The sequence below is a fragment of the Mizuhopecten yessoensis genome, unplaced genomic scaffold, assembly GCF_002113885.1.
Source record: "Mizuhopecten yessoensis strain PY_sf001 unplaced genomic scaffold, ASM211388v2 scaffold2995, whole genome shotgun sequence".
Lineage (NCBI taxonomy): Eukaryota > Metazoa > Mollusca > Bivalvia > Pectinida > Pectinidae > Mizuhopecten > Mizuhopecten yessoensis.
In genome coordinates, this window is record NW_018404823.1 from 662,241 (window position 1) to 672,832 (window position 10,592).

Sequence of the window (10,592 nt, forward strand, 5' to 3'; positions counted from 1 at the left end):
ATAGTGATGACCGCCTAGGCCTGTTCTCAATGGTCAAAATAAAGAAATGTTTCGATTTCGATTAATTTTGGTATGCAAGCGTACTATAACTCAATTATTCCAAATCAACTGTCGCACCTGTTTACATCATTTTCAGTAACAGTGGAAGTTTGGGGAACTCCTTAACAGCTACCATTACAATTATATTTATATTCTTTTTGGTAGGATTTGGAAACACTTCTCCCCCAAATAACCGTCCGATCAGCAAGCAGACAGCGGCGAGGATATCTCTTCAATAAAAGAGACGAAGAGGAGTTACTTCGTGTCATATCAGGACGTTACTATGATGAGGGAACTGATATTAATTGTTGTGAGGATTTGGAGTTTGCGAATAGGAACAGGGCGAACATTCTACAAGTAATTAAATATAATGAAATATTTTACATTTCAGAGAGTTTCTAACGTACAATAGAGTTAACGTGATTATTAACTAGTACAGGTATGTACCAGTATTTCAGTATGTCCGTACGCAGATCTCTACTGTTTATTAAGGTACTAACATATTTTGTGTTCCGGTGAACATATAGGAGGATTGAATTATTGTTGATATGATTTTCCATTCTAGGAGTTATTACATGCATAGAATTAATAGTCATGGATAATTATTAACAAAACACCCACGTGTTCAAATGTAGCTCCAAGACGTTGAGGCATTTGAATACCGCCAGGACAACAGTAAATGCACCCTTGAGGTTTTGCAAAGTTCCGGCTTCACCGGAGGAGATGACGACTTCTTCGATTTGGTAAGTAATTTACATGAAATGGTTGGTGTCAATAAACTTTCCTAACATTTTCCTCTGATTTCGTGAAAATATGCGAAGTTCACACCGATCAAATAGCTTTAAAACAAATTGGCTAATATATAAATACATGGTAAACGACCCGTTTGAATTGCAACATGTTTTTAAGTTTTGACTGAGTGTAACTATCATTTAATTACCGGTCAATGGAATTAGTTTTATAAAATTACCCGTATGACAAATCATAGTCACTTGTACCTTTTTTGTAAGCAATCCATGATATGCAATGGCAGGTGTATTGATGATGAATAGCATGACAGTGTCTAAAACATTTTCCCATTAGTAATATTTAGATCCAATATAAGAAAGTTTCGTATCCGACGAAATTTTCAATGCTCAAAGCCGCATTGTAAAATGAAATAATCAAGTTAAAATATAGTATTACACTAACTTTCTTATATCAATATATTTCTACAAATGCGTTATCAACGTTTATAAAAGTAGCAAGATTTATCCCTGTAAAATGAGTTTTGAATATATCATTTGACTGTTATTACTCTGTTTTGAAATAAAGCCATTTAACCAAGACTTTGCCTTTACGTTAATCTTCATACCGGTAAAATATCCTAGAGCTGAATCATGTAAATACTCGATACAGCAATTGGTATCATGTAATCCGGTCTATTAAATCTGTTATCGCATCAACGCTCTCAGCTCATACTTGACGCCGCAGACCTCACTACAAGTGTTGAAACCTTCGATTGTTCTATCAAATGTACCTTGACGTGTTTTAGTTACCGCAATATGAGTGCAATGCAACCGAAGAGACAGGCAGTACTTGGTCACTATGTGATATCAACATTAAACAGCATGTACAGGCACAAAGTTTGGATATGAGTAATCGCAACGAACTCACTAACTTATCTGAGGTGAGAATATCGACTATATTACTTTCAATGATCAGTTGACTGTATTTGAATAACGTAAGGTGATTTGTACAGTAACAGTTAAGTGTATCGAGATATCATTTCCATTAACTGGATACGAGTAGATGTTTTCCCCTACTTTCTATCCTTTATTTGAACATATAAAACACGCAAAATAAAACCTTTGGAAAGTATATGAACATGTTAACGTCATGTCAGAGTTAAGATCTATAAATGTTGCTTTATTTTTGGCTTACAATGCTTACAAATTTACTATTAATGACATTTGAAAACAATTCAATATGTTTTTTTGGAATGACTTCAGCAAAGCTCGCCTGTTCGAAGAATAATTAAAAAGCAGTCTAAAAAGACAGAAGTGTTTATTTTTTCGTGTGCCGAAATTATGATCAATGCTAAATATCACCATCCAAGTTGAATACTGTTAAGTATATACATAATATGTTGTCAGTGAATCGAATGACTTTTGTAGAACATAAGTGTGTATTCTTCGTGATAGGACCAATGGACATTGCAGCCACAGATAAGTATCGAATCAAAGAGCAGACTGCGACGAGGCTATGTCTTCAATGAAAAAGACATTCCGCAGTGCCATGCCAGAACATAACTATGATGCAAAAGAAACGGATATTGATTGCTGTCGGGATTCGGAGCCACATCATCCAGGAATGGTTAGAAATGGGATTATACCAAATCAAATGAACATTGGATATAAATTAATAATTAAAAATTTAAAATCATGATAGTAATCACAGTTTATACAGGAAAGTACAATCGATGCAAAAAGTTCTGATTGTAACTGTGTTCCCTATTTGTGTAATTCAAAGAAACATCGTAATTAAAAACATTTATTAACAAGTCACATCGTATTATATATTGAACTTCATATATAACGTTAAATAACTAACTAAATTGCTCTAAAGTTTGTCAATTTATGTATTTTCTAAAATATGCAACTGGAAATGTAAATAATAAATAAGCTTTAGACCACAGTGGATAGCGGTTAGTTGATAGGCTGATCATACAAACAACAGCTACATGTAAATTGACATAGGTGGACAACACTAGTAACACATTTAGTGTAAACTATGGGATTGTTTCACATCTGACGCTGTTTGTTGACGAATGCAAATTTGATGAATTATTTACACTATTTCCATTTGTAGACGGCGACACTGATTTTAACCCTACGCCAACTATTCAAAATGTTCGAAAATAGAAACACTGTAAATATTTATCAGCTTCTAAAATGTGTTAACGTACTTTGTAAAATGAAATTATATATCCTACAAAAATGTTGGTTATTTACTCCTGTTTTATGAGACAGAATTTGTAAATCAATATTTTACATGAGAAACATATTCAAGGTACAAAAGAGCGACACCTATTCAAAATTAACAAAATTCATTCACAGGTACCGTATGCCGCAATGTCGTTATATAGCGGAACAAACAGTGAACCAACTAGTTATTATACGCCGGTGTTAGCGTCACGAAGCTTAGCAAATGCTAACACAAAGCGAGAGGAAGCGAACAAGAATTTGGTAAGTCAAAAACATGCGACTATTCGAACAATGGCACTGCACAATATTTCCTTATCATTGCATTTTACCTTGAAATATATTAAAAACATTTTGGTATTGTCTTCCTTTCTATTTTTGTAAAGATGAACCTTTGTTTTCTTTTCTCATTGTTGTTATTGTTTTGTTTTGTTTTAAACATCGAATAATATCTCACTGTCTAGATAATACATTAAGTATGGCAGAATACATATATGTTTGACGAGTGCGTAGCTAAATAATGGTATAGTCTTTAAGCCATATAAGCCATGATACAGATAATGATATGAAAAAAGACATATCATAGTCTGTTTTTCATGTACTCACTTCTCAATGTCTTATACTTTTGATCTTCAGACGGAATACCATACTTGAGATCATATTCATATATACATTATATACTGTAGTTACATGTACATTTATCATATAAATCACAAAAGGCAATAACATGGGCAGTTACAGGGTTTCCATGCGTTTAATATGAATGTAACGTCACCATATAAATCAACATATACCTACCCATTTGTTGCATATGTGTTATATATAATTAATCGACACACGCATAAGTATAAAGCATAAAGGTACCGTATACTGCGACGTCGGTATATAGCGGGGCAAACAATGAGTCAAGTGGCTACTACACTTCTGAGTTTGCGGCTTCCACTTCAGCATATGTGATCACAGAAAGAAAGGCAGCGAACAGGGATTTTGTAAGTCAAATTCAAGAATGTTTTGTAAGTATTCCATAATTGGTTTCTTCCAGCATTTCAATTTCAGTTTCCCTTTGAAAATGATAACGATTTGATTTAAGATAATTTCATTTTACTAACGACAATCTTAATTATTCGTAAACTCGTTGTTTTTTTCATACCCCGCTTCGACCGAAGCCAAGGTAATTTAATAGCATTGGCGTCGTTTGTGCGTCCCTCTGTATGTGCTTACTGTGAATTCCAGAGCATATCCAAGCAGCTGTTTCACAAATTGCGTCATGCGAAGGCGGTGTGTGGTATCCTTACCGAGGTCACTGTGACCTCAATTTGGCCTTTGAAATTCACCTTCAATACTAAAAAATGGTTTCCGGAGCTGTTTTCACCCACTGTTTGCTAAATAGGCATTTTATAGGTACATCGCGAGAAGGCAGTGTGTCGTGTCTTTATATGAGATAATTTTGACTTCCCTTTTAAAGAAATGTGTATATACCAGAACCGAAAGTGATATTACAACCAGTCTGCCATGCAACCCAGGGTTCGTGTGCAACTGAGCATAACATTGTAGTTGTAAGATTTCATTTGTAAACAAATTCAATTACCATTGCATGTATGGCTGTCACACTTGATGTTAAGATCAGGTTGACACAGTGAGGTTCTTGTGGTCAACATCGAACTTTCTAACCTTAAAGTGTACCATGAACGAAAAAAAATGAGTATATTATTATTTTTCATGATCTTAAATAAAAAATATCGAAAACCTCAAAAAAATCGGTCAGCCCAATACCTTGATATTTGAGATGTAATGTGTTCTATTTGAAGTGGGACCGTGCTTCCAACGGCATCATTTATAGTGTCACCTCACTTGATCCACCCTAGACCATTTTATAATCCACCTGGGTTGATGGAGTTGTGTGGGCAGGAGAAAAACACTTTCTCTGAATATCCGTGCATACGACGACTTCGGGGAACGAACCCCAGCCGCCTGCGTGGAAGACCGGAGTGTTAACCACTCGACCAATCCGCCCATAAAATACGGAAATGAATTGGTGAAAAATGTTTGCAAAATTACAGTGATGATGTCGGCTACGTTCTTGAATGGCAATAAAATGTATAGAATATTTTAAGTATTACAGTATAATCACATTTTGACGACATTGTATCTTACTTGTGTGTGTAAGGTCGACAATTCAAATAAACAGCAAAATACCGACAATAAAGTAAGTATGTAGATTGTTGTAGATTATGTGTCTTCTACTTTTTCATTTAACAACAATATCCACAGGCTAGATAACGGGGAAATAAATAAGGATCAGCTTCAAGGAAAATATGCACCGAAACAAATTATTATAATAATAAATTGATGAGATGGACCATGTGATAATGTGAGAAAGGTATAAAAGGGGGCGCGAACGACGTTCATGTCAGACAATCTTGTAGCTTCGGCCACGACTATTTATTCCTAAATCTTTACTAGCAACGCTTTATCAAAGGGAGATAACTTATACTTTTAGATATGCTAAATAGTTTAGATATTCTGTTCCTCTATTGAAATAGTTGAACACTGTGTAAAGTACCTGCTACAGATATAATATCAAATGTTAAGTTATTCTATATAAAACGATTTTATGCAGTACATTATTGTCTCCCACCACACTGACCTCTGCCAGTATGAGAGCATGCTGTATGAGAGAGTTGCAGCAACCCTGTACACATATGATTGACACTGATGTGTAATAAAAAGCCAGGCTTGCTTCAATACTTATTCGCAATGTTTCAAGTTTTTATAACTGGGGGACAATACACGGGTTGCTGCTCATTTTTAGTATGACTTATTTTACCGTTTTGTTTCTCACATATCGAACGCATGATCGAAGCTTCCAGGTATATTCATATAGGGCTGTTTTGACAGCGTTGAACTTGTGACGTCACAGATGTGGGCTACCCATATCGAGGCGATCGCCGCTGAGCCAAAGGCGTGTTTTTCAGATAAATGAAAATATCTCAGAAACGGAGTCAACTACGACGTTCGCACTTTCCGAGCCTTTTATTGTATTGTATGAAGTATTTTCATAGCATGATATAGAAAAACGTTAAGGGTACACTTTAACCTCAAGTAGCCAACGCTATATGGGAAAAATATTATGGGGCATTTAAATAATGCCTATCCTTCGAGATTTTTTCCCCATATTGAATGACTTTATCTGTATGTACTAAGCATGTTTTCACTTAACTAATACGTCCATTGATAGGTGCCTTATACAGGGACGTCGGTATATAGCGGGACAAACAGCGATTACTATAGTTCCGAGCTAGCGACTTCCCGTTCAGGACATGAAATCAGTGAAAGAGAGGCAGCAAACGAGAATTTGGTGAGTCTTCACACATAATGTTTTTATCATGATTTCCATCCCATCATTTCCCTCTTTTTTTCTGAAATGTAAAATCAAAAGAATGGGATAAATCAGCAAACCGTTATACAATATGTAATATCTACCAGTTAATAATCGCTTTGTGTTTTACCTAGATATTTTACGTGTGTATTGACTAAATAGATATACAACAGATTCCAAAAAGGAACAAGATAAAATAACTCTCTGACTCATATAGGTTTTTACCTTTAACAGTAACAACGTATAATGGAATACATTGATGCTATTAAAGAAATCATTGAAATTGAAATGTTTTCCGATAAAAAAACAAAGAGTACACCTGTCAACAAGGGTATATTTGTTGTTTCTATACAGACACCATACGTATATTTCAGTATTCCTATGCAGACAACGTACAGCTATCAAGGACAACAGAAGATGGTTGCTATTCTGCTGATTTTGCAAACGATCCTGGAAATAGTGTTTATTCAGTTCCACTCGTTCAGACAGAGGAGATGGAAGAAAAGAAGTCATTTGGCCTCAAAGCACTACAGGTACTTGTGCTTCATGAACGATATAGCTTGAATGCTCTTGCAATTTTACTAGGAGTCATTTATCTCCAAGTAACTAAGTTAACGGCGTGAAAGTTGACTCACAACGTTTCTGTAATCTTAAGACATCCGTCGTAATATTTCATATTATATCATAGTCTGTCTATGTCTCTTTACCCTTGACCTAATCAAATCACTTTCTTATCGTAACAAACATTTCATTTTTTTCTTCTTTTAATATCGATGAAGAAATTTGCGCTGTATTTGTCTAATCATCAGAGATCCCATGAGGACACGATCACTAGTATATCGATGACGATGTCATCGGACCTGGACATTGAGCAAAGAAAAACTCCACATCGATGTAAATCAAAATCAAAATAGAAAATGATCTATAACAGGGTGTGCGGAGGAGTTTGTTGAAGTGCATTCCTTTCAACAAGAGTATATTTTTGTTTCTATACAGACACCATACGTATATTTCAGTATTCCTATGCAGACAACTTACAGCTATCAAGGACAACAGAAGACGGTTGCTATTCTGCTGATTTTGCAAACGATCCTGGAAATGATGTTTATTCAGTTCCACTCGTTCAGACAGAGGAGATAGAAGAAAAGAAGTCATCTGGCCTCAAAGCACTACAGGTACTTGTGCGTCATGAACGATATAGCTTGAATGCTCTTGCAGTTTTCCAGGAATGTAAAAATGATCTGATGAATAAATTTATAATTGAAAATAAATAAGCAACTGCATATCAATCACAATATAACTTTCAAATACTTCAATATTATATTAACTACTTTCCCTTTTGCACCAATTATTTATCTCCAAGTAACTAAGTTTACGGAGTGAAAGTTGACTGACAACGTTTCTGTAATCTTAAGACATCCGTCGTAATATTTCATATTACATCATAGTCGGTCTATGTCTCTTTACCCTTGATCTAATCATTTCATTTTTTTCTTCTTTTAATATCGATGACGAAATTTGCGCTGTATTTGTCTAATCATCAGAGATCCCATGAGGACACGATCACTAGTATATCGATGACGATGTCATCGGACCTGGACATTGAGCAAAGAAAAACTCGACATCGACGTAAATCAAAATCAAAATGGAAAAAGATATATAACAGATTGCGCGGAGGAGCGTTTTTGAAGTGCATTCCTTTCAAGGTAAGGATGAATAAGATTGCAATTTTAAAATAATTAGTATTTTCAATCCGCAGGTATTGCACTCAATCCTGTTTCTGGAATTATTGTCATATTTTGCAATGCTGAAAACACGCATTTCAACATATACTAGTAGTAAAAATAGTGACTTCGGAATAAAATGCGAAAAAAATCTTTGAATATAGATATGTATACAAAATGTATATAAACACATCTGATTATGCAGCATAAGCAACAATATTTATTTATTTCAGAACCATGAACAAGAAATCTGTGAGCCCATGGTGAATACAAGGTAATAATTACCGTTGCAGAAAATCAAAATTGTAGTGTTTTTATAAATAAACAATTCCATCGATGAGAATCGGTTTCGCAAGTTAAAGAACAATACAAATTCAAATGATTTTTTAAAATTGTCTGCCCTGGCGAATTGCCGTGAGAAAGAAATATTGTATCTAACCCGTGTGATATCTATTTTCTAGATAAGTAGCATCCATTGCGAATTAAAGTATCAGTTGAACAGATATAAATGAATACAGGAAGTCACATAGTTCAATAAAACTCAAGATGACATCATACATTGGTATAAAGGTCATTTTGAAAAAGTGACGTAGAGTAGCAAATTTATTGATGCCGGTATCATGTACGTACAGGTTCATTTGGCAGTACCCATCCAGATGATTTTTCATTGCAGGCATCACATAACCAGTATGCAGATATATGAAGTCTAACATAAAGGTTTCTGTTATACCTGAAATGCACATATTTGTTTTCAGGTGTAAGATCCTTGCAGATAAAAAAACCCAGCTCCATTGCAGACAAAATATGACAGAAAAAACAGACAGACAAACAGTGAAACAAACCAATTGTTTCATGAAGAGCCGTATGCTGAAACGAACATACATGTACTATAGAACATACAGATGCCAAATTTGATCGTGGGCCATCATCGACACATATACAACCTTGTCTCATCTCATCTTTGGTACATGTTTTCGTGTGACGTCAAGGACTCATTTATCTTGTGTCATCATCGAAAAACACTAATTTGTATCATCATCGACACATATTAACCTGTGTCATCATTGACATATACCATCAATTCTGTGTTATCATCAACACATATTATCGTGTCATTATCGACATTTACAATCTCATATTATCATAAATACATGATAAATACGTAAATTTGTGTTATCATCGACACATGAAATATACACTATTTATGACATTTACATTACATTATATATGACATTTACAATATCATATCATCATAAATACTTACCAGATTGTGTCATGATAAATACATACAATTTTGTGTCATCATCGACACATACAAGTGTGTGTTTTTATTGATGCATCTAACCTGAAATATGTAAATCAAATTGTTGAGGGTATCCTTAGATGTATTCAACGAGCGTGAGAGACTGGGTTAGATTTAATACTAAAACTGCAGATCAGTTCATAAACAATAATGTACAACAAGTGGTCAATACTCTAGTTTTAGGAATGTAAAATGACGTGATCATGTCCTGATTAGATATAAAAGAGTAATTACAATAGCTTCCATTTCATATATAATTTATTAATACAATCTAGATGTATTACATTAATCGGCAAGCCTCTACCAAGCTAAAAGCGAAACATCTAGACGAGTTACATAATATCTTATGAAATGTAAACAAAGTAACGATCATTTTGATCATGATTTTTGATAATCGTACGTGGATATTCGCACAAAAAATGCTCTCCCTTGCCGTCTCAAAGTTGTTGACGTTGTCGTTGTTTCCCTCATATCTTTTGTCTCCTACGGGACGTTATAATGTCATGAGGACATACCAGTCTCCTTCATTGTAACATAATTTGTATAAACATATACATATATACTCAACATTCCTAATTGAATAAGCCAAAATGAAATAACTCACATGGAAAGTCTGTGACGTAAAATGCTTTTTAAATTGGGTCAATTTCTTAGGTATTGCTGCATTTCACTACTGAAACACTTTCCATTCTGAGCTTCGAAGAATGCCAATGTCAGAAACCGTTATCAACACAAGCAAACCTGCTAAAAAACTCATATTTTACTTTGAATGTCGATTCATGAGCCACAAGATATACCATTGTTTTGGTATAATGATATCATTTTTTTAAATAACAACATTTTATAAAATATTTTACATGCTACAACCTTTGTGTTATAGTTAGAAGTAAATAGTGTACACATTTGAAAAGTTTGACTATTTTAAGAAATAAGTAAAACACTAGATTGGCCACCGTCTCTAGAATATTAAATGATTAAGACAAAATTTAACTCTAATAATTTTGATCACTTGGATGTCTGATTCTAGAGGTTCTAACTAGGAGGAGATAAGCTAGTAGTAAAATGCAGTCGAGAAATTCTTCATAAAAACTTAGGAGCTGGTGGCCAGTCTAGTCTAACACATGCTGTCCTAACTTCAAGCTTTAACCATGAATACATATTTTAGGTGGTGTTTTTTTAAATAG

The 10,592-nt window shown here is 34.3% G+C and overlaps 1 protein-coding gene and 1 long non-coding RNA gene across 2 annotated transcripts; both read left to right on the forward strand.

Moving 5' to 3' along the window:
• The first annotated feature begins 218 nt into the window (after positions 1-218).
• LOC110446763 lies at positions 219-3,302 on the forward strand. The gene is made up of 5 exons (XR_002462501.1): positions 219-396; positions 675-782; positions 1,574-1,708; positions 2,223-2,394; positions 3,138-3,302. It is a non-coding gene; the product is annotated as an uncharacterized LOC110446763 (long non-coding RNA).
• Positions 3,303-5,037: 1,735 nt separating this feature from the next.
• LOC110446756 lies at positions 5,038-10,355 on the forward strand. The gene is made up of 6 exons (XM_021492055.1): positions 5,038-6,360; positions 6,756-6,914; positions 7,398-7,556; positions 7,926-8,087; positions 8,339-8,379; positions 8,861-10,355. Exons 2-6 carry the CDS (start codon positions 6,876-6,878, stop codon positions 9,018-9,020), a joined length of 561 nt encoding a protein of 186 aa, XP_021347730.1. The 5' UTR covers positions 5,038-6,360; positions 6,756-6,875; the 3' UTR covers positions 9,021-10,355.
• The last annotated feature ends 237 nt before the right edge of the window (positions 10,356-10,592 follow it).

What these genes read in the sequence shown, in the direction of transcription:
- LOC110446756 (XM_021492055.1), top strand. Translation starts at nt 6,876, where the DNA reads ATGGAAGAAAAGAAGTCATTTGGCCTCAAAGCACTACAG. An exon ending in TTGGCCTCAAAGCACTACAG is followed by an intron (nt 6,915 to 7,397) that starts GTACTTGTGCTT and finishes CGTATATTTCAG; the next exon opens with TATTCCTATGCAGACAACTT. An exon ending in GAGCCCATGGTGAATACAAG is followed by an intron (nt 8,380 to 8,860) that starts GTAATAATTACC and finishes ATTTGTTTTCAG; the next exon opens with GTGTAAGATCCTTGCAGATA.